The sequence below is a fragment of the Perognathus longimembris genome, chromosome 12 (assembly GCF_023159225.1).
Source record: "Perognathus longimembris pacificus isolate PPM17 chromosome 12, ASM2315922v1, whole genome shotgun sequence".
Classification (NCBI taxonomy): domain Eukaryota; kingdom Metazoa; phylum Chordata; class Mammalia; order Rodentia; family Heteromyidae; genus Perognathus; species Perognathus longimembris.
Window position 1 is genome coordinate 39,420,562 of NC_063172.1, and position 23,700 is coordinate 39,444,261.

A 23,700-nucleotide genomic window follows, 5' to 3' on the forward strand; every position below is an offset into this window, starting at 1 on the left:
GGACCCGAGTTGGCCCACAACCTCCTGCAAGGGTGCAGAAGGAGTGGACCCGAGTTATGAGTTGGAGATCTCCCAAGTTGGCCCACAACCTCCTGCCAGGGTACGGGAGGAGTGGACCCAAGTTGGCCCACAACCTCCTGCCAGATAAGCAGAAGGAGCAGACCCAAGTACAAGGTGGGCGGGTTGAGTCTCGTTTAGGAGGCCCTCCTGGTCAGTTCTGGCCAAAAACCAAACTGACTCGCGCCCTACAAGTATAAGCAAAAGCAAAACAGACAGACAAATTACAGGACAAGACAAATGAACAGCGCTGTTTTCTTACCTTCGGAGTCTGGGATCTCAGGGTCTCTGGGGCTATCCCGGACGAAACCCCAAATGTTGTGCCAAGTTGCAAGACCACCCCCAAGAAGACCACCGAGATTCAGACACTCCGAAATGCAAAAGCAAGGCAAGGCTTTATTTAACGAGCTGCCAACTCGGGCCTCGTCCTACCCACCGACACAGCGGAGGTTAGGAGGAAGCCCCGAGCTGTGATTATACAGGGCTTATAAAGGCAAAGAACAAGGTTACAACAATCAGCTGTGCAAGCAAGATTAGAACACGGGTACAAATCTGATTGACTCAGGGTTCGATTCTAAAATGGGGGTCACGTGGTGGGGCCTGACTTCAAAGTCTGGCACCTCACTGGGCCTTGGACTCAGGGCCTGAGCACTGTCCCTGGCTTCTTCCTGCTCAAGGCTAGCACTCCTCCACTTGAGCCACAGCGCCGCTTCTGGCCGTTTTTCTGTATATGTGGTGCTGGGGAATCGAACCTAGGGCCTCGTGTATCCGAGGCAGGCACTCTTGCCACTAGGCTATCTCCCCAGCCCTTCTTTTTTTTTTTAAATTTAATGTATTTATTAATTGAATGCAAATTTTTTGACAAGGTGTTGTGCAAAAAGAGTACAGTTACATAGTAGGGCAGTGTGTACATTTCTTGTGATGTCTTATGCCCTGTTTTTCTTTCTCTTCTCTAGGTCAGGTAATGCCTGATATTTTCAAACCTGGTTGGTTAGGGGCCATCTGCACACATCAAAACAGCAATGGTTTTTTTTTTCCTGGCTAGGTCAGCTTGCCTATCTGTTGTTTGCAGCTTGCCCCGTACCTGTTGTTTGGTCAGTTACTGGGTGAATACAAAGTTGTGTTTTTTTCCAATGGCTATATTCTTAACTTCTCTGAGTCAACTCTAACTCTAACATGGCTGCTTCTTTTCCAAAATGGAGTCACTTTGGTCTCACAAAACCTGCCACACACAGGTAGCCAATGAGGTTACAACACTTACAGAGCATACCAGGTCACACACAGGTGGCCAATGGAGTTACAGTCTGTCTCATAGTATCTGTTTGAACCAACATATCATTCTAGTTAGAACTGGTGCATGGATTTGGCGGGGCTCACATGATGCAGGCAGATATGCCTACTCATGAGAGGGCACAGGTTTAACCTTGAACATTCCTTGAACGTTCCACAACTCAGGTGGTCAAACAGTTTACACAATCTTATCATAGTGAAGGGGAACTTCCCTGGATTCTGAGCAGACAAGGCACACTCCCAACCCTGAGGCTCAGGGGCAGGGGAGAGCTTAGTGAAGATGGAGTCAGCTTCTGCTCTCTTTAACTGAGATGGAGTCAATCTGATACCCCTCAACAGCCAATGATGGCGCTGGCCAGATCTGACCACCATATTACATCCCCCCCCCCTTTTTTTTCTTCTTGTTCATAAAAATCGAATCATTGATTTCTCTTTTGGAGAGCTTAATCTTCTCTGGACTGTAAAGTGACTCTACCCACAGGCTGCTGGGGAGAGCAAGGATGAGACTGTAATGGAGTCACCCCCCCACCCCAAGGGAGTGGATTCCTGGTTCCTCCTAGAGTCCACCACTCAGTCTCCAGCAAAAAGATGATAAAAGGATGGATTATTGGGGAAGTAAAAAGCAAACTGACCAGCCAGGGTCGAAGCCCAGACACGGGAGCTGAAATTGCGACCACATGCGGCCTTTCAGGCAAACATCACATAGTCAAACCTGCCACATGCAGGTGGCCAATGGGGTTACAACACTTACAGAACATGCTAGGTCACACACAGGTGGTCAATGGAGTTAGTCTGTCTCACAGTATCTGTTTGAACCAACTTATCATAGTAGTTACAATTGGTGCATGGATTTGGTGGGGCTCACATGATGCAGGTGGATACGTCTACTCAAGGGAGGGCACAGGTTTAACCTTGAATGTTCCTTGAACCTTCCACACCTCAGGTGGTCAAGCAGTTTACACAATCTTATCACAGCGAAAGGGAACTCAGTGAAGATGGAGTCAGCTTCTGCTCTCTAACTAATCTGAGATGGAGTCAATCTGACACCCCTCAACAGCCAATGATGGCACTGGCCAGATCTGACCTCCATATTACAGAGATAAGTGCCAGTCCAATGGGACTGCTGCTCTTAAGCTTGCACCCAGAAAGAACCTGGTTATATGTGAGGTCCACCCCCAGGACAGCTGCAGGTGTTCTCACCTATTTAAATCTCCATCCAGTTACCTATGTAACTGGCACACCAGGAGGCATTACGTCCCTCCTTTCTCTGAGATCATATCCTAATCCATCTGGACACACTCTAATACACCTGGACACACAGCCCACCCCAGGCATTGCCTGGGAGTGACTCTCTAGCCTGCCATGCATAGTTTACAATTTTCTTAATAGAGCTTGTCAACTCAGAGAAGTGGGAAGGTTACCACAGAAAGAATGTGTCCCTCAAATCTTAGTTTCAACAGATCCAAGGTGGTTTTCCAGCAGGAATCAGCTTCATGTGATGAAGACCCATCTGCTTTTGCCACGGTAGGGGTGCTCAGGGTGAAGATCTAGATTCTTCCAGATGACTGTCAGGCTGTCCTTGATCTTAACCCAAATGGGATATGCAGGGAACGTAGTGGCAGCAGGCAGCAGGTCGCAGTTTCAGCTGCCAAGTCTGGGCTGTGACCCTGGCTGGTCGGCTCGCTTTTTACTTCCCCAATAAATCTATCCTTTTATCATCTTGTTGCTGGAGACTGAGTGGTGGATTCTTGGAGGAACCAGGAATCCCCTCCCTTGGGATGGGGGGTGGGGGGGCGACTCCATTACAGCTTATGGGACAAGGAGGCCACTACTTCTACCATGCAGTGGTGGAGTGTGAAGGGGATAGTCTGAGAAGCATTTCCATTTCCTTACACCCCTTTCCTATCAGGATCTATGCTCCCAACTTTTAAAGAACCTTGAAGCAAGAAATCTTATCTTGTAGACAATGTAGGTAAAAATATCAAATGTCAGTGTCTACTATTCCAAGTCCTAGTGATAAGGATAAGTGTGACAAAGGCAGGGAGGATGCTGTCTAGTCCAGGGGTCACTCTCCGATTCTAGCAGAACATGTGGAAATTTCCATTAACATGCATACAATACTGGGCACTTACCTTTGGAAGGATTGATTCCTGCCTCATTCCCAAGGTGAAGCAAGACAACAGGCTTGATCACATGTCTGTCCTCAGGCAGCTCCAATCTAGGCTGAGCCAAGGACACCACCCTTGATCCCCAAGGGACAATAGCCCCTCACCTTAGGTGGAGCATTCCACTGTGGGACGGGTCAAGGACATCACCCAGGGACCATAACCCATTTTCTGTTTTCTATTTCTTGTTAAGCCCTATATAAGCCCACCCCAAAACCCAGTTGGGAGCAGAACCTCCAAGCCCACAGGAGGGTCTGTGCCCGTGGCTGTTCCTCAGTAAACAGTCCTCACCTGCTGAGGATTGAGTTCCGCCTATTCCTTTTTTGTTCTCCTCCATTTCCCTAACACCTTCCTTTTTGGTTCTGTGGGTCTAATTTTTCTTTATGCTTAAAAATGCCTATCACTAGAATTTCTAAAATGGCTCACTAAAAATGTTGGGTTGTTTAAAAATTAATTTACCCCTTTGTTTATGCATTTTAGACATGTGATCTATCTATCTATATATACATATATCTACATACACTGACTTTGGATATATACTTACTTTAGATATCTGTATTTTTAGAAACATACTAATTTCAGAAGAATGAATATATGTGTGCATACTTTTAAGTATACTTATTTCACTGAAAGAACTGTCCAATTAGCTACATTGCTCTTTTTGGGGGTGGGGGGAGGGTGTTGGTCCTAAGAACTTAGACACTGTCTGAGCTGTTTTGCTCAGGCTAGTGTTCTACCACAGTGGAACTGTGGCGTTCCACTTTCAACTTTTTGGTAGTGAAATTAATTAGAAATAGGAGTCTCATGGTCTTTCCAACCCAAGTTGGCTTCTTACCATGATCCACAGATCTCAGCCCTCTGACTAGCTAAGATTTACAAGCATGAACCGCCAGCTCTGGGCTACTCATGTTTAATTCTTAAAGCATAACAAATACAGATTTTATATTTAAGTATATTGTTAAAGGAGAAGTATTCTGTTGCTTTCTTACTTTTCCTGAGTGGCTCTATATACTAGTTTCACTGAAGTATGTGGAGGGTTCATCTCTACCAGCAGAATGTGCAAATTTTGCTTCTAAATGAATAAAAGACAATGGGGTTAATTTCTTCTTGGTAAAGTGTGAAGGATATATGTAGATATATATATATATATCCACATATGTATACACAAATAAATATATGAAATATAGATATTAATTTAAAGAATATTGTGAGGAAATAATTTGCAAAATCAACAGGATGTGCTCTCTCCAGCCTTTCACATCAAAATGTTCTAAAAAGTAATGCAACATTTCCTGTCAAATGTGGTCCATGTTTGCTTTACGCAGCTCTGTAGTTTTGTGGATGTAGGAAAGGAACCAACAGTTAAAAAATAAGGCAGATACTCAATATTTGGGTCTGTAGAGGAATATGAGAAAGAAAAACACAAGTTTTATTGAATCTGGTATTAACACAAGATGAGAAGAAAAGAAGTACAATAGAGTTAATTGGGTATTAATGTATAAGGCCTAGTAAAGATTGAGACAAAATGTGGAATCAAGATTTAAAGCTGCTTCATTAAAAAAACTAAATACTTTGGTTCAAGTTGAGATAACTGGATCTCCAGTGGATATACAAATCACGAAGGTGCAGTGTGTCTTATTTTCTATGACATTGATAATGTGACACAGTTTTTTACTTTCCTTAATAGCCTTCTATTACCATTTATGGTGAGACCTCTCTGATAATTTATAAAATTGGAATGTAACTGTTGATTTTAGTTCGATGTCTCTGTGAAATGCACTCCGCTATCCACACAATATTTCTCATTTCTTGTTCCTTCAGCTTTACATACGCATAAAATACTCCATAGTGGAATTGCCTGTTGAATGCCAGAACATTCATTTGCACCTGAGGAAGAAAAATAAACAACAATCTTTACCAATAGACAGTGTCCAAGCTGAGTTAAATGGAGGGATACAGAGGCGACTTGGAAAGTTCTAAAGGGAGAGTGATACTTTTCTATTTTCGGGGGTGGGGATGAGGGGTGAGTAGGGCTTGAACTCAGGGCCTGGTTGCTGTCCCTGAACTACTCTTTTTATTTTTATTTTTTTACCAATTCTGGGACTTGAACTCAGGGCCTGGGCACTGTCCCTGAGTTTCTTTGGCTCAAGGCTAACACTCTACCACTTAAGTCACATTCCCTGCCCCGTCCCTGAACTCTTTTGCTCAAGGTTAGTGCTCTACCACTTTCATCCACAGGGCCAGTTTCAGTTTTCTGGTGGTTGATCGAGATGAGAGTCTCATGGACTTTCCTGTCTCGACTGACTTTGAACCATGATCCTCAGATCTCAGCCTCCCGAGATGCTAGGATTACAGATGTGAAACACCAGTGCCTAGCATGAAACTTTGACAGATATAGATCACAGTGGTTCATTGTATATATGTTTGTGGACTCACAGGATGGGCTTCAAATCTTAGCAGCTCCCTTGATACAAAGCTCTCCAGCTGTATTTTTGGACTCTGTGTCTAACTTTGTGGTCATATTTATCTGGTTTCCAGCTAGTGGGATCACCTCATTTAGTTCAAGTATTTCTTTTGGGTTGCAACTTTATAAATTTTTAAAAGGTATTCAGGCTGTTTGATTTCACTCCAGGGTAATGGCACGGGGTTCTGGAATTTTGACTGAATGATAGTCAAAGCTGTTTTAGAAAAGTCTGCATTGACTTTCCATTCTGTTCAATTATTTCTATTCTGCAAAATAATTTTTTAAAAGAATTTGTTATCTGGGGTAAAATCAGAAATTAAGCAGTTCCTATAGTCCTTTCCAGTTGTCCATTTAGGGCAGAAATAAAAGGCAGGAGGGGTACAGGCCTTTACCCAGCTCTGAAAATTTCAAGAAAATTTATCAGGAAGCCCTGGCTGTCTCTGTTCTCAGGAACAGACACTCATTTCTCTGCCAAGTGTAGCTTCCCAAAAGGCTCCTTCTCCAGAGAGGGGTAGCAGCAAGGAACTTTGAGTAATCCTAAATGCAATGAGGAGTTTGCCTTATTTTAATTCTTTCTATAACAGACACTTGGGAGCTGTTGGAAAATGTCTACAGTCCAGGTACAGGAAGGTTCCTAAACTGCTTTCTGGGACCAGTCTAACCTTGAACTTTGATTCTTTATTAATTTCAGTCAGATTGAGATGGACAGAGTAACAAATTCAGAGAAATAAATGCACTTAGAAAAATTCTCGGGATTTGTGGAAACTTACCTGTTTAGAAAAATAACCATCTGTTTATTTAATAGTATAGTAGTCCAGGAACTGCCTATGAATGGATTCAATTGTCTTCTGCCTTTTTAGGGAAAGGATATGATTCAGACTGTCTGTGGATGGATTTCCATGAGAATAATTTTAAGGGTCATAATTATGCACCATGTGTTAAAAACATGGATGCATCCTTCTTGCAGGGGAGTTGCATTAGAGTAAGATGCACCAAACAGTGAAGAGAGTCAATATTCATTTGTTACGCTATCCTAGCTGTGCTTGTCTAGTTAACTGTGAAAATGCTACATTCCATCCAGTTTCACTGTGTGCCCGTCTGGATGCACAGGACATTTCCCTGTGATGTTGTCTACCATCTGTGGGCCACAGTGCCTGTTACTCTACAGCAGTTACAAATACACTGTTGACTCACAAGCATCAGTTGGCCAATTAATCAATGGTAAAAGGAAATCTTGAAGAAAATACTTAAATCCCACAACAATAGAAAAGCATAGAAACTCACGTCATACCTCATGCTCATAGAACACATCTTCCAATGTCTTTCCCCCATTGCCACCTACAGCTTCAAACAAGGGCTTATATACCTTAAAAGCAAAGACAAATGATCAATGTCACAGAAATAGTCATATAAATGTATATGTATCTATTGTTTAGAAATGCACAGATGGACCATTAAAAATTTTATATTGGAATATATACATTTTTTTCTTCCTGGTTAAAAAAATCAAGATAATTCAAGAGTCGGTGGAAATTTTAACCTATTGTCTTATTCAGAAATACCAAGGGAGATGCAAAATGAGTTCTATTCTGATTATACACTTTGTGAGATGCTTTCCCCCTTAAGTTCCTGGGGTTCTATGAATACTTGTAGTTTGTTCCATGTGGGTTCACAGGTCCTTTGAGATGGTAGCTGCTAAGACTCCCCTAAAATTCCAAGTGTGGAAATCTGGAGAAAGCCCAAATTTTAATATTATGCTGAAGAGTGTCATGCAATTATAGATGAGATGTTACAACGGTTTGTCTGAAATCCATAGGAAGAAATGAGGGTCATTCTAGTCCAGGAAAAGTCACCCAGAGGATCTAGATATAACTTTGTGTAAGCCAGAGGGAACAGGATCTAGGGTAAGCTGTGAAACTGATCTGAGAAGCTCATGGCTGTCTAAGATCAAATAAATGCTTGAAGAAGGACATAAGCAACTCTCCTCTTCCAACTCCTGACACTCAGCAAAGGGAATGGAAAAATCCATACATGGACCCTTAATCTCCCCACATAAATATTCTGCTCTAACTCTGTTTCCCTTTTGGGTACTAGAAAGGACCAGAAGGTCAGGCTACTTTACATAATGTTGACATGAGCTCACATTTCCAGAACACCACCCTAGAATCTAGGGAGCACTTGCTTTATCAAGCACTTCAAAGGCTCTTTCAGATGACCATTCCTTGGAGATTTAAGGGGGAAAAAAACTAGCTTAGACTAGAAGCTTGAAATATTTCTTTTAAGAGAGAAATCTACAAGAGAGACTGCTTGCTATGTTTACAGACATGACAACTTCTTTGACTGAGAAATACAAGTTTGATGTGATAGCTTTTGAAAGAAGCCCAGGATATGAAACAGCATTATTTTTTGGGATCACCAGGTGGAATCACATACTCCATAAAGATCAGCCACTCTCTTCATGTGGTCAAAGTCTTCTGCTTGAGCCAGCAGGCGCAGCCCCTCAGGGTAGAGCTGGCCACAGGTTGGGAAGAGGGCCTCCCGGTCTTCTTTGCTTAATTCCGTGCCAAAGGAGTTAAGAGTGATGATAAAAGCTCGTCTGTCTGCCTCAAACTGAATATGCAAGACATAAAATCAGTGCAGTTGAATTATTTGCTAAATGCTGCAAACAACCTGAAGTAGATAAATTCATTTCTGAAGTATTTGGCTTTCCTTCCCAACCTATGTCGAATTATAGTGCAGACATGTGTTCTTTTAATGTTCTTTTAGAAGGGAGTAACTCCCTGCCAGAAGAGGTGGCCTGTGACTCTTGAATCCCCACCAAACTTATTTTCCAAGCAACCTGCAAGGACCACATAGAATGTTAGCATCACAAATGCATCTTCTATAAAAATGGCAATAATATTTACTACAGTCCAACCAGGGATAGAATAAGATCAGGTAAGTGGAAGTGCCTATCAGGGTATTTAGATTAAAAGAAAGTACATGTCATACATGTTAATGCTTATTTTTAATTGTTGTTATTATTGTTATTTGTAATTCTTGGCATCAATCCATGGTCTCATGTAGGATAGACAATTACCTTACCATTGAACTATACCCCAGGTTATTTTGGTATTTGGTCTATTTTGTATATATTTTTGGTTGTAGGGCTTGAACTCAGGGCTTAGGCACTGTCCCGAGGCTCTTTTGCTCAAGGCTAGTGCTTTACCACTTTGAGCCACAGCTCTACTTTCAGTTTTCAAGTGGTTAATTAGAGATAAGACTTTCCTGCCTAGGCGGGTTTTGAACCTTGATCCTGAGAGCTCAGCCTCCTATGTAGCTAGGATTACAGCCCTGAGCAACCAGTGCCTTACTTTCCAGCCTATCATTTTTTATGTGATAAAATATTATGTTATTTATCCTTTGTTTGTGCTTTCATGATTGTCTTTCTTTCTGAATGTCCTAGGTTACATATCAAAATAAATTTGTTCTAGCTGAGCACTGGTGGCTTATGCCTACAATCCTAGATACTCAAGAGCTGGAATCAGGAGGATCACCATTTGAAGCCAGCTCAGACAGAAAAAGTATAAGTGACTTCATTCTCAAAGTAACCAGCAAAAAGCAGTCTGGCGGTGTGGCTGAGGTAGTAGAGTACCAGTTGAGCAAGCAAACCAAAGTAAGCATGAGCACCTGAGTTCAAATATCAATCCTGCAAAAATCAGTCATCAATCTATCAGTCAAGCTCTGAGGCTAACAATGGCTTAGGATGGGTCATATTCCTTGTGGGACCTGTTTCCTTGCTTCTAATGTGAGGGAATTTGGCTATATGATGGTCATGATTGTCAAGATATTCAAGTCCCATCTTCTCTGTGCTGAACCCTAGGTAGGGCTATACTTCCATACCAAGTCACACCTCTCTATTTCCTCTGAACCACATCTTTGTTAGGTTTGTTTTCTATTTCCTTCTTCTCATAATTTTATTCTCTTGGTTGTCCAGCCCCTTCTGACAATTCTGTTGTTGGTGGCTAATTTCAGGGGTTCCTTCTCTACATACTCTGGGTGTATGTAGTTTCCAATGCTAGGTGTGTGTAGAATTTCTGCCCTCAAACATTCTTATCCAGATCCTTGGATTATTCTGTGCTTCCCTCATTGTTTTGAAATCTACATCTGTACTTTTGTACTCACTACATGCTCCAGTCTTTGAAAGATCATGTTTCCCTGTTCTTTGTTCAGTTTTGAACAGCAACTGTCTGTCACAGGACTATTGTAGTTGTTTGTTGCATCTAACAGAACAGTTGACAGTTTCACGACTTGTGAAATTCCCCAGTATTCCCTACTAAGTCATGGCTTAGTAGTTTTCTTTTTGGTGACATTGGGGCTTGAACCCCGGGCCTCATGCTCTCTGTCAGCTTTCTTGCTCATTGTTGATGTTCTCTCATTGTTGATGTTCTACCACTTGAGCCATGCCTCCAGTCTGGATTTTTTCTGGTTATTTGGAGATGGAGTATTGAAGATCCTTTTCTGGTTCTGAATAGCCAGTATTTGGCACCTCCAGAAAGCTCATTGGAAATGCAGAGTCTTAGATCACAATCCAAATCCACTAAAGAGGAATCTTGAGTTTCACAAAACTCCAAGGTAATTCTTATGTGCATGAAAGCTGAAAAATAATTTCTCTAGGCTATCTTTCTTTCCTGTGACTGTCAACTAGTGAAAACACCAGGCTTGCAACAGATTTTACTGGACCTCTTTTGTTAGAGCAGGTGTTTCCTATCAGAGGGAAAGCAAGAATGAGCTCCCTCTGACCCTTTGGACCCCAGTCATGGAAATGACTCGTAGGTCAAAAGCAGGAAGTGGCCTTATTTGGAAACAAAGGCAACTACTTCTGGTTACTGCATACAAGCATTCCTGTCAGTAATTTTAGATCTTCCAGGAATAAGAGAAGAAATGGAAGAGGGACATTCCATGGCAATAAGAAACATTAAATAAACATGAGGGAGGCAGGAGTAACCATGGAGGTAATTGTCCTAGATGTACTTTCATGTACTTTGTAGTTCTAAGACATTAGGGTTTGGGGGCTGGGAATATGGCCTAGTGGTAGAGTGCTTGCTTTGTATACATGAAGCCCTGGGTTTGATTTCTCAGCACCACATATATAGAAAAAGTCAGAAGTGGCACTGTGGCTGAAGTGGTAGAGAGTTAGACGTGAGAAAAAGAAGCGAGGGCACCAGCCATGAGCAAGATTGCTCAGTGAGAGCATGAGACCTTGATTTCAAGCCCCGATACTGGCAAAAAGAAAAACTATTAAGCTATAACTTTGAGAAGAACATTATAGGGAATATTGAAGTTTCAAAAGTTCTGACATTATAGATTCCTCTGTTCGACTTGATTAAAACAACGTCTCTGTGGTAGGCTCTGGCTATTCAGAACCGAACAACGAACAAGAGAAACATGATTCTTGGAAGATATGTCCATCAAAGGCCATGCTAGAGGATGATCTGCATGAAGGAGAAGATGACATTTTGGAAAGCTGGTCATAACTCAAATGCTTGGGAAGCAACTATAGAAGTGGATGGACAGAAGCTAGGGGAGAACTTGAAGGGCTTCGTATTGCATTTCAAGAACAGATTTTGACCCATAGGACAGGACATCTGAACACTGTATGCTCTTTCCAACTTCCTGTCCTTGGTAGCACTTTATCCCTTAGCCTGCAGTTCATGCACTCCTTTCTCTAACTTTGCAGGTTGAAATCTACCTGCAGTGAAATGCTTCATCCAGTGCATCTTTTTCCATAACAAAGCCTATTTTTTCTCTTTTATGATATTATTTCTTTTGGTCTCATTTTTTTCCATACATTACAACTGTATGCATACCTATCTTACTTTTTTTTTGCTTGTCCTGGGGCTTGAACTCAGGGCCTAGGCACTACTCTTGAGCATTTTTGCTCTCCAATAAACTACCAAAATAAAGCCAGAAGTGGATCTGTGGCTCAAGTGGTAGAGCACTAGCTTGAGTGAGAGGAACTCAGGGACAGTGCCCAGACCCTGAGTCCAAGCCCTAGCACCAAAATTAAAAAAATATAAAAATCAACAGGGGTTAACAAAATACTTTTTTTTTGCCAGTCCTGGGCCTTGGACTCAGGGCCTGAGCACCCGTCCTGGCTTCTTCCCACTCAAGGCTAGCACTCTGCCACCTGAGCCACAGCGCCCCCTCTGGCCGTTTTCCATATATGTGGTGCTGGGGAATTGAACCGAGAGTTTCATGTGTAGGAGACAAGCACTCTTGCCACTAGGCCATATTCCCAGCCCAACAAAATACTTTTTAACTGAAGAATTTTAGTGATTAGGCCAGGTGCTAATGCTCAGGCCTGTACTTCTAGCTACTGAGGAGGCTAAGATTGGAGGATCATGGTTCAAGGCCAGCCTGTGCAGGAAAGTCTATGAGACTCTAATCTCAAATTAACCACCAAGAAGCCAGAAGTGGAGCTGTGGCTCATAAAGTGTTAGCCTTGAGCACATAAGCTCAGCAACATTGCTCAGGCCCTGAGTTCAAGCTCTAGGACTGGCACAAATAATAATAATAATGATTACGTGGTTTAAGAACTAATTTTCGCATATGCAATTGCAGAACATTCAGTTAAACCATATACAAATGACATTTATATGTTTTGTGTTTTTCCTAACAATATCATCTATCAGATTTTTCTTGAAATAAGAAGTGTTTGAGCTATTTGAATGTCTACCCAACATTAAAATCACTGACACTGATTATCTAGTGATTAAAAACATTCCTTAGGGCTGGGGATATGGCCTAGTGGCAAGAGTGCTTACCTCATATACATGAGGCCCTGGGTTCAATTCCCCAGCACCACATATACAGAAAATGGCCAGAAGTGGCACTGTGGCTCAAGTGGCAGAGTGCTAGCCTTGAGCAAAAATAACCCAGGGACAGTGCTCAGGCCCTGAGTCCAAGCCCCAGGACTGGCCAAAAAAACAAAAAACAAAAAAAAAATTCCTTAGTCAAAGAGTACCTATTTCTTTTATTATTCAAGAATATCTAGGGGGCCTGGGAATATGGCCTAGTGGCAAGAGTGCCTCCTACACATGAAGCTCTCGGTTCGATTTCCCAGCACCACATATATGGAAAATGGCCAGAAGGGGCGCTATGGCTCAGGTGGCAGAGTGCTAGCCTTGAGCGGGAAGAAGCCAGGGACAGTGCTCAGGCCCTGAGTCCCAAGGCCCAGGACTGGCCAAAAAGAAAAAGAGAATATCTAGGGGCCAGAGAGAGTTGAAAACACAATAGTCAATGCCATCCATGCCCTAGAGCCTCCCGATCCTTCCACTGTCTTGCATGTATGTTCCTGTCAACCTTCTCCCAAAAACCACTCTGAAAATTGATGCAGTTTCTGGTGAGAAAGAGGAATTAAAGAGAGTGTAAATACCTACTGCAGAGGCAGACATGGTAGTGGCATCTAACTCAGAATTAAATGAGTTTGCCCACTGTAACTTGTCTGACTGGTATGTTCATGCTAGCAATTAGAATGTTCCAGAACTGCCTGGAGCAACCTGTATTTTAGAACTTATGAAGTCACTATGGATGAGATTAGGTTGTTAAATTGTGAGGGTTCCCAGCTGCCAATATCTCCTTTTTGGGGTGAACTTTTTGAATACCTATAGTTCATCAGTGGCTTATACTATATAACATTTTTTTATTCCTTTTTTTTTTTCTTTTTGCCAATCTTAGGGCTTGGACTCAGATCTGAGCACTGTCCCTGGCTTCCTTTTGCTCAAGGCTAGCACTCTACCATGTGAGCCACAGCACCACTTCTGGCTTTTTCTATACATGTGGTACTGAGGAATCTAACCCAGGGCTTCATGTATACGAGGCAAGCACTCTACCACTAGCCCATATTCCTAGCCCTATATAACATGTTAAATTAATTATAATCTACTTGCTTCATAGTCCACCAAAATGAATCATGATGGAATTTTTGTCCAGATTTTTCTTTTTCTTTTGGAAGTGGTAGTGGGCTTTGAACTTGGCTAGGCAAATGCTCTAGCACTTGAGCCACATTCACAGAGTGTTTTTTTTGTTCCTTAGTTTATTTTTTTCAAATAGGGTCCTGCACTTTTGCCTGTTGTGGACAACAATCCTCCTCCTTCTTTTATAGCAGCTAAGATTAAAGATATGTACCACCATGCCTGGCTTTGTTTTCTAGATAAAGTTTCCCTAACTTTTTCTAGGGTTGGCCTTGAGCCTCTACTTTCCCATTTCTGCTTCTCACATAGCTGGAGTTGCAGGTATGGTTCACCATACCCAGATCTTGTCAACAACTAACTTTTTGTATGTTTTTCTGTTTTTGCATTGTTAGAGGTTGAATCCAGTGCCTCGTGTATGCTGGGGAAGTGCTCTACCATTGAAATACATATAATAAAATGTAGTTTATTTCATTTCTAAAGATAAGAAAACAACCTAAGAAGAGTCAGAGAAGTAAAAGTCGGATACACTAACAATAATGTGGCCTTGAAAAGTTCAAAGAGTTTTCCTACCTGAAGAATGGGGCACATAATCTCTGCTGTGACATCACCATGATCCTTGCAGAACTTATAGAATGCCTCAAGGTAAGACTTAGAAAAAAGAAAAATTATAAAATAATAAAATGAATAGTTTTCCTCTTGAAAATTTCTAGATCAGCTTTTCATGGTTTGTTAAATGCTTTACTGGCAATTGAATTATTTCTCCCACAGGGATATATTTTCTAGTAAGTTTAGTAGAAGCTTTCCCATTGAAGCATGTGACATAGCCTAACACAGCGCTCCATAAAAAACAAAAGTAAACTTATCATAACTCATAATTACTTCACAGCATTTTTCCCATGGTTCTTGAGTTCTTTCACATGGTTAATTCTGGCTAGAATTTGAACAAGAATGTTAATTCTTACAAGACTGTTAAGTTCTTTTCTGAGCTTAGCAAGTAAATTTCATGGCCCTGACCTTTCATCTCTTAGAACACATGTGGGGACATATTAGAAAGGCAGGGTCTGGGCTTCAGGGTGAGGCTGCCTGTGTTTGAATTCCAACTCTGATACACATTGGCTAACTGGCTAATGCCAAGGACAGCGGACCTCTCTGTGCCTCAGTTTAGTCTCAGAGGAATGGGTGCAGTACTGAGGTCATAGTTGTGTTGTTAGATTGAGTTGAAGCTTCTAAATTATTCAGATAAGTGTTTAATGTTAGTTGATGCTTAGAAATGTTCCCCAAGGCCTGAATGTCCTTAAAAAAATTGCCCATGAGACCATGCTTCTGATAAGAGAGATGTGTCTTTGTGAAAAGAAAAATTTCTTGTAATGCAATGGTCTTGAAGAAACATGTATTTGATCATAATATACTATATTCATAAAGCAAGGCATTACATGTTCATTTACTCACGAGAATGCCCCAAGGTACTTCATGGTGTGAGTGCACATGGACAGAGTTTGCTCATCTTTTTTTTTTTTTTTTTGGCCAGTCCTGGGCCTTGGACTCAGGGCCTGAGCACTGTCCCTGGCTTCTTCCCGCTCAAGGCTAGCACTCTGCCACTTGAGCCACAGCGCCGCTTCTGGCCGTTTTCTGTATATGTGGTGCTGGGGAATCGAACCTAGGGCCTCGTGTATCCGAGGCAGGCACTCTTGCCACTAGGCTATATCCCCAGCCCGAGTTTGCTCATCTTATAATCTACAGGGTTTCTCCAATGAACCAGGCAGACAGTGAAATTATGCAGTGGTGCATATGACATCCTGTCTACCAGTTACACATTCTGGTATATTGCGTTTAATGCTGCATGGGCAGACTGTTGGGTACAAAGACTCTACCTATAACAAGATCAACAACAATAAAGGTGGACACTGTATAACAGAAAATTTACTATATGCTGGTTGCCTTAAGTAAATTGACAGGGTTCTCCTCACTTATTTATCCTTCTCACCATCATCTATTCACTCCCTTTTAAACACATAGGGCATTGCTCAAGGAGTGAGGAATATAGAAGTGTGGGATTTGCTATTTCTTCCCCAAAATTTGCTGGCTGAAGGAAGTTGACAGGCCAAAACAAGAAAAGACAGATTCCAAATCTTCACAGCTTCTTAATGGCAGAAGTTGGTTAATGGGCAAAGTAACCTTATTAATAAAGAACTCAAGCTACAATCGACTGTGTACTAAAAAAAAAATAATGTGTGGCAAAACCATTACCTTGTATAGTTTATTGCGCAGTAATTCAATATTCAGTTCATCTAAAGTATTTTCAGACATACAGTCTTGAAAAAATGGAGCTGGAAGCCAAAATTAAAACATAAGATATATGAATCAGAAACAAGACTACAAACTGTGGAAAGGGTTTCCTGAACACAACCCTCTCTGCTCAGTGCTAATGACAATATTGTAGAGTTATGATCATGGTGATGGGAGTTATTATTCATTATGCCTTACTCTTGTGAGAGCCTTAGACACTGCTTGCTACGTCAGGCATTGAGTACACTTTAACTTATTTAATTCTCATGATGCCTTGGATGTGTTCATGTAAGTTTACTTTGTGAAACCCTTCCTTCATACCCCAGATTATCTAATAGCACTGGCTACTCTCTGCCATCAAACTTATATCAGGTATTGACTTGCACAAAGACTATGTTTTCATTTAGTTTTTAAAACTCTATTATTGTAAGGTAGAATTATTTCTGAAATGAGAAACCCTAGGTGACTAGAATTTCCCCATGTCACCTTGCTGGGACCAAGAAGAACCTGGCTTCAATTCATATCCCCTATGTCCACATGGCTGAGCTGCCACAGCCATCCACACTCGAGGTGACACAACCTTTTTTTTTCACCTTTAAAAAATGTCTATTTTAAAGGCCAGTATCTTACCTGGGGATGTAGGCACCACCAAAACCCTAGCATATCTTCCTTAAGTGGTTATTGTTTATTGTTGTTATTATTATGTAGTTGTATAGAGGTTTATGGCAGTGTCCCTGAACAAGCACTCTACTACTAAACCACATTCCCAGACCTGCCTCCCTCCTTTTGTTCTCATCATCCTCTGACAACACGTTTCACCTTCCTAGTATTCATTTGGTAATCGCTAAGTTAGTTTTTCCTAGTAGTGACACCATTAGATGTATACCATATATTAGTCAGTTTGTTTATGTGGATAATGTAAACAGATCGCTCAATGGAAAACTGTTACTTCAGATGTCCTAACAAGGACAGATATATAATGCCAGACATCCCTTTAGCACTTTGAATAATACAATTATTGTCCATGATAAATTATAATTAACATTCATGTTATTGCCTCCATTAGTTTGATAGGCACTCCTGAGCATCTCAGAAAAAAATGACACTACTCCTAAAACAAAATGATTCCTGGATGAGACATTATTCACACAGAAGTTTAAAATGGAAAGGTAAGAACTTAAGTAGAAAAAAACCAACCTAGAAAATTAATATTTTAACAGATGATAAGTTCTGTCATTTGTTGGCCCCGATTACGTATGAGGCTTTAGAGGTTGGGAGGTAAGCCCAAGCTCATCTCTGCTACAAATGGTTCATATGCAACCCTGAGCAGGTGGTTTCACCTGTGTTCATCTGAAAAGGGAGAAAATAAAATTGGATGCTTCCTAATGTCTCTTTCCCAGCCAGGAGTCTTCATAGTAGGAAACTGCATTCACTGAAAAAAATCATGAACTCAAGTGCATTTCCCAATGACTATAACCTCATAGACAGCCATTCGATGCATATATATATGTATATATACATATATATATTCATACCTAATGGTGTTTCAACCAGCACAGCATTGAAGAGGTCTGAGGTGGTGTCTGCTATGTTCACTGCCTCCATTTCTGTGAAACGGCCCAGCGGGTTGCACTTGGGAAGAATTTCTTTCACCGATTTTTTTTGCAGTGCCCCATTCATCAGTAGAATCACATTGTCTATCATGTAACTGCACCTGGTTAAGAAGGAGACTCGATTATGAGGGAAACAGAATGAAGATAAGAAACATTTCAGTGATGCAAAACAGAGACCAGGTACATTCTCTCTCCTTTAAAAAAATATAACTACTATTTTACTGAAAAAATATGGCTATCTTTTTATTTTAGTCTCTGAAGCTCGTCCTTCGTTCCTTCGTTCCTTCTTTCCTTCCTTCCTTCCTCCCTCCCTCCCTCCTTTCCTTCCTTCCTTCCTTCCTTCCTTCCTTCCTTCCTTCCTTCCTTCCTTCCTTCCTTCCTTCCTTCCTTCCTTCCTTCCTTCCTTCCTTCCTTCCTTCCTTCCTCTCTCTTTCTCTCTTGCTTTCTTGCTTGCTTACTTTCTTTCTTCCTTTTTGCGATGGTCATGGGGTTGGGTTTCAGGACCTGGGCACTGTCCCTGAGCTTTTACACTCAAGGATAGTGCTCTACCACTTGAACCACAGCTCTACTTCTGGATTTTTGGTGATTAATTGGAAATAAGAGTCTCCAAGGGACTTGGAGATAACTTTCCTGCCTAGACTGGTTTTGAACTGTGGTCCTTAGATATTAACCTCCTGAGTAGCTAGAGTTACAAGCATGAGCCACCAGTGCCTAGCTGATGCTTTTTATTTTAAATTCTGTGGGTGGGGAAAATACCCCAGAAGTTGTTATCTTTTGAGGAGGGTGGGGGGAATCAACTAACTTAAGTTAAATTTACTTTGGCTGGTATAGTGGTCCTTATGTAGTGGAATGAGAGTATCAAATTATCTTATCAGAATCCACTATGGTCTTGAAGAGTTGAGAAACACAAACCAGAAGTATCTCACTGAACTAAACACTGAGTGGTTGAATCTGCAATAGAGCCTCAGAACTGATTATTCTAAATGTGTGGATAAAACGTTCTGTATTTCTTTCCTCACTTGAAACTATGTACTGTGCTAGATTATATACCCTATATTCAAAATGGTATGAATTATAAAAGCTCTAGAGGATTCTGGAAAGAAGTGGTAGAGTGTCAAAAGTCTGTCAAAGTAGATATTGAAATAGATATTTATAGAATACATAAATCCATGGAGTGTGTTTGAAGGAGGAAGAAAAAGAGGAAGGCAGAAGCCTCACTGCTGTCTATAAGATAAATGGGAAGTAAGGGAGAGAGTTTGTAAGTTCATCTTAACATAGGTCAATCCCTATTCTCTAGGTAGGCGAGGCTAAGATTTTGAGTTTTAGTATTCATGATAAGGTAAGAGCATAAAGGTGGTAGAGGCCATGGGAGGCAGTGGAGAAGGTGAGAGATGGAGAAGTCTATTGGTGAACAGAGGTTTGACCATGCTGGGAGGCTGAACCACTGCCACAAGCCAGATGTGGAAAGATGTCACATTGCTCTAGATGAATTAACCTCCACATTTAGAACCAACATCAGTGGAGCCCAGACACCTATGTTACAGACTTCATGAGCAAGAGCGCATTTCCAAAAAGTGAGTCACCTTCACTGTGGAACTGTAAAAATTCTAACTTGAGAAGTTATTGGAGCAGACAGTCATTCTTTATTAAAAAGCACATGACTGCAAAGTTTCTTCATCTCCCCAATAGTACCAATTTAGACATTAAGCAATTTTAGAATCTTCTTTTTTATCTCTTGCAAACGATTTTAACATAAACATAAAAACACTTATTTAACTATCCCTTTATGGCTCAGAAACGACTACCTGGGAGGGAAATTGCTAGCATTTATTAATCCTTAATAGACTCTATGCATATAATTGTTCCCTAGCATCTCTGCAATGTAACAGTGTAGGAGCTGCTAACATCACAGTTTACAAATGGCTAGTTGAACACATTGATGAAAAAACAATGTCAAGGCTATAAGGACTGTGCCCATATGTAACACACAATCTATGGCTCCAGTGTGGATGGAACATGCTTATTTTAAGTAATAGAATGGGTAGGTCCTATATGTCAAAGAATAAAAGCTACGTAGATTAGATCTTATTTATTGCAACTCATTCTTTGAGTTGTCTTTTGTTTCTAAAATGAGAAATGGCAGCAGTGAAAACCATGGGTGTGGTTCATGCTGGAGGTGAATGAATGTATTTTTCCTTCTCTCCAACCCCTTAATCTAATCACGCACCTTGGCACCTTTGCACTGAGACAATATACTTACACTGATTTTCTCCAGTTATAATCTTTATAGATCTCCAGGGCCTGCCTATGGTGTTGAGGAATGTTTTGAGTTCCAAGGAACCAGATTATTGATCTAGTTCAAACCCCTCAAGTTTTAAATCATTTTATTCATAGGTAGGGACAGAGCAAGGCTTAGTGCCTACTTAGGGCAATTTTTCACCTATCCATGATCTACACAAACCCTTATATTTAATTCTCTTTAAATGTTTTACTCTATAACTCTGAGGTCCCTTGTAGAAGTACCCACGACTTCCTCAGTGTTTCAAATGCCTAGATAGCACTGAAACTAGTCAATACACAATCATTTTTTCCAAAGCCATACTAACTTGGGCTCCCTTGCAAGGTTCAGGCAACATGTTAAATTAGACAATATATATATATATTTTTAGCATTTCCCTCTGGTCTTAAGAGTTGTTCTTTCTCTTCATTTTTTGAAACTTGTTTCGGGATATTGGAATGAGCTAAAGTACATTTTCCATATGATAACTATCAAATTTGGAGCTCATAAACACTTTCTAAAGGGAAAATCACATCACACTATAATCTGCTACATTAGAAGAACTTTCTTATAGGGATAAAATTTTGAGCACTTCAATGTCAATGCCAGGGCAATCTTCCCTCTTTAGAAGCAGACTACTAGCAGATCCTCAGTTCTAGGCAACGTTTGTTTCAGGAGCCTTAGATTGCATTCTTGTTTATTTATTTATTGCAGGCAAGTACTCCACCCATAGCTACATCCCCAACCCTGATCCATATTTTTCTATTTCCTTTTGGTGGAAGTGAGTGCCTGATTTCCCCACAGGCACTTCTGTCACACAGTATCAAAGCCTGGATGGTCCTAATCTATTTCCCTTTCTGTGTAATCTGTTTTTGTAGGCCACATCTCTGTCTTCCTTCCTAAAAATATATCAGTGACTTCCTTCTGCCTTTAATGTAAAACAAGACATTCTCAACCCATACACACTGTCCTTTATTAATTGTTGTCTGATTACTTGTCCCGATATGGTGTAGATAAAATCATTGAAAAGCCCTTAAAATTTTTATGGGCTGGGGATTGTAGCTCAGTGATTGAGTGCTTGTATGCACAAAGCTCCAGGTTCAACCTCCAGCATGGAAAAAATAAAATGTTCACTTTAGAAAAAGGAATGGGATAGACCTCTGAGAAGTTCATAGGGGTAGGTAAGAATCTAGGTCAGGTGAGAATTAGTTGCAATGGTGAAAAGAAAAAGTGGCATCAAAATAAATGAGAAAAGAATGTTGGCAACTGTAACAGCCATGCAGAGTTAAGAAAGGGACTAGCAAACTATCCATTGGCTTAAGGAATCATCAGGGTTTTGGTGGCAGGATGGAGTAGAATTGAACATAAAGAAATGAGCAAATAGAAGGTAATGGAACAATACAGCATAGATAGTAGCATGGGCTGAGATGGGCAGACTTTACAGGGTCACTGTGCAAATTCAACCAAATCATGCGTACAAAGACAGTTTGTAAAATCAACACAAAGCTGTCACAGTAGAGGGAGCCTGGATGTTAGAGGAGATAAACCTGATGCTAATCCCCATTTTTACCACTTCAAGACGAGTTTAATGAGCACTTCATCTCCTCTGTTGAAAGAGAGAAATATGTATTCTGTTTCAAAAAGTTGGCATTATGACTAGAAACCCTCGAGAAAGTACAGCCGGCAGCTGGCATGGTGAAGGAGAGTCTGTATTTGGAGAAGATGTTACAAACTGCATGATCTTTAATGTGAAAATGTGTTTAATAATCTGTTATAGGTTCTCCTGGGTTTTACATCTAGTTATAGCAAAAACAAACCTTTCAAATAGGGGGGTGGTGTGGAGATGAGAAGCTGTGTAGGGCAGTCATGTGGAATACTGGAACATTCTGGTTTGTTAATCACATTATCTACTAGAAGCTTCATTTGGAGGTTTGGTATATGCATATTTTGAAAGCCTATTGCCATTCTGCATCTTCTTGTTTTGAGGTGAAGCTAGCCTCAAGCTTGTGATCCTTTGGCCTCAGCCTCTTGAATGCTGGAATTACAGTCATGCACCTGTTCTGCATGTTGGAGCTGGGTGTGTCCTTCTGTGGCCACTACTCTATATGATGCTTTCTTTAAGAAACCTTAACTTCATAAAGTTCAGTATTATGTAACTCGTTGAGAATTACTCATTTCAAAACAATAGGACCAAAGCACATTGTATACATGTGTGTATAAAAGGAAACACATTATTTTGTATAATAAATGTGCACTAATAAAAAACAAAACAAAACCAAAAAAGCAATGCAAAACAGTGCTTGCTAAATAATTTCAAATGACAGTTGCTTTTGCATTTAATATGTTGTGAGAAGCACTTCATGACTCACTCTTCTTCATTTGGTTTCAGATGAATAGCCAATCTCTTGGTAATTATGACAGATTCATTGTCTAAAAGCATCCTGACTAAAATTTGGCTTCCTCATGATAGTCTCCCTCCAATCAGACACTGATTGCTATAGGTTCCTCTTTACCTCTCAGGTCCCATTAGCAGCCCTCTATCTGCAATCTACTTCACTGCAGTCTCTATGACCATGATTCCCCTCTGCTTTAAGTGAGTGGAACTCATTGATAGGCTGTACTGGGTGACATTTGTAAATATGGAGAAACCAGACATAGGGCCATAAGATGTATATTCTGGAGTGATGGTTCATTGGGAAGTGTGTGAAATGCATTTGGTCCACTTTTTATAGATTACTTCATTCCTCAATGCAGCTTCTCATGAAAGACACTGTTCATCCATAATCCAAGCCCAACCAATGATTTACTGTGACATATCCAGAAAGGGCCATGTTAGAAGTACTTCTCAATGACTTTCTTTTCTTTTCTTCTTTCTTTCTTTTTCTTTCCCTCCCTCCTTCCTCCCATCCTTCCTTCTTTCCTGTCTTTCTTTCTTTCTTCTTTTGTTGGTAATGGGGTTTGAACACTTGGCCTGGGCACTTCAGCTCTTCAGCTTAAGGGTATGCTCTACCATTTGAGCCACAGCACCACTTCCAGTTTTCTGGTTATTAATTGTAGATAAGAGTCTCATAGACTTTCTTGCCCAGGCTGGCTTTGAACTGTGATCCTCAGTTCTCAGCCTCCTGAGTAGCTAGGATTATAGGTGTGAGCTACCAGCACCCAGTCCAGTGGCTTCCTTTTCAAATACGAGTTTTCCTTAATTATATTGCTTCATATTTCAGAATAGGAAGGATTTGTTCAATTCAGCACTATCTGCACGTGTTCACATGGGGAAGCCCTGCTGTTCTGCATGATTTGCTGAATCATCTGCCGAGATTCAAAATGTGTCCATATACATCCGGCTTCCTCGAACATTTTTTTGCATGACATTTCTTATTTCTCTGAAGCTTCTCTTCTTTTGTTGTTGTTTTTATTTTTTTTTGGTAGAGGAAGTGAAATTTTATTTTATAAAACAATTTTGCTTGCTATCCTGTTCATTTTTCTAATAGTACACACACACACACACACACACACACACACACACACACACACTATTCAGTAGTCAGCATTGCCCTTAGGAATACATTTTAGTTGATGACTGGGCATTTTTCAA

General features: G+C 40.8%; 2 protein-coding genes across 3 annotated transcripts in view; one reads left to right on the forward strand and one right to left on the reverse strand.

Moving 5' to 3' along the window:
* Positions 1-5,121: 5,121 nt before the first annotated feature.
* Atp6v0d2 (ATPase H+ transporting V0 subunit d2) overlaps positions 5,122-23,700 on the reverse strand; it is a 39,928-nt gene continuing 21,349 nt past the window's right edge. The window contains exons 3-8 of one of the 2 annotated variants that reach the window (XM_048358388.1): positions 17,753-17,931; positions 16,179-16,258; positions 14,502-14,579; positions 8,410-8,586; positions 7,268-7,342; positions 5,122-5,399 (exon numbers count right to left, since the gene is read on the reverse strand). In XM_048358388.1, coding sequence (XP_048214345.1) covers positions 5,238-5,399; positions 7,268-7,342; positions 8,410-8,586; positions 14,502-14,579; positions 16,179-16,258; positions 17,753-17,931 — 751 coding nt within the window. In that variant the 3' untranslated portion in view covers positions 5,122-5,237. The remainder of the gene's footprint in view (positions 5,400-7,267; positions 7,343-8,409; positions 8,587-14,501; positions 14,580-16,178; positions 16,259-17,752; positions 17,932-23,700) is intronic. The other variant, XM_048358389.1, reaches the window with a different exon arrangement.
* Pskh2 (protein serine kinase H2) overlaps positions 17,890-23,700 on the forward strand; it is a 68,315-nt gene continuing 62,504 nt past the window's right edge. Inside the window, exon 1 of the transcript XR_007212742.1 lies at positions 17,890-18,010. The gene's annotated coding sequence lies outside the window, so the exon portion shown is untranslated. The remainder of the gene's footprint in view (positions 18,011-23,700) is intronic.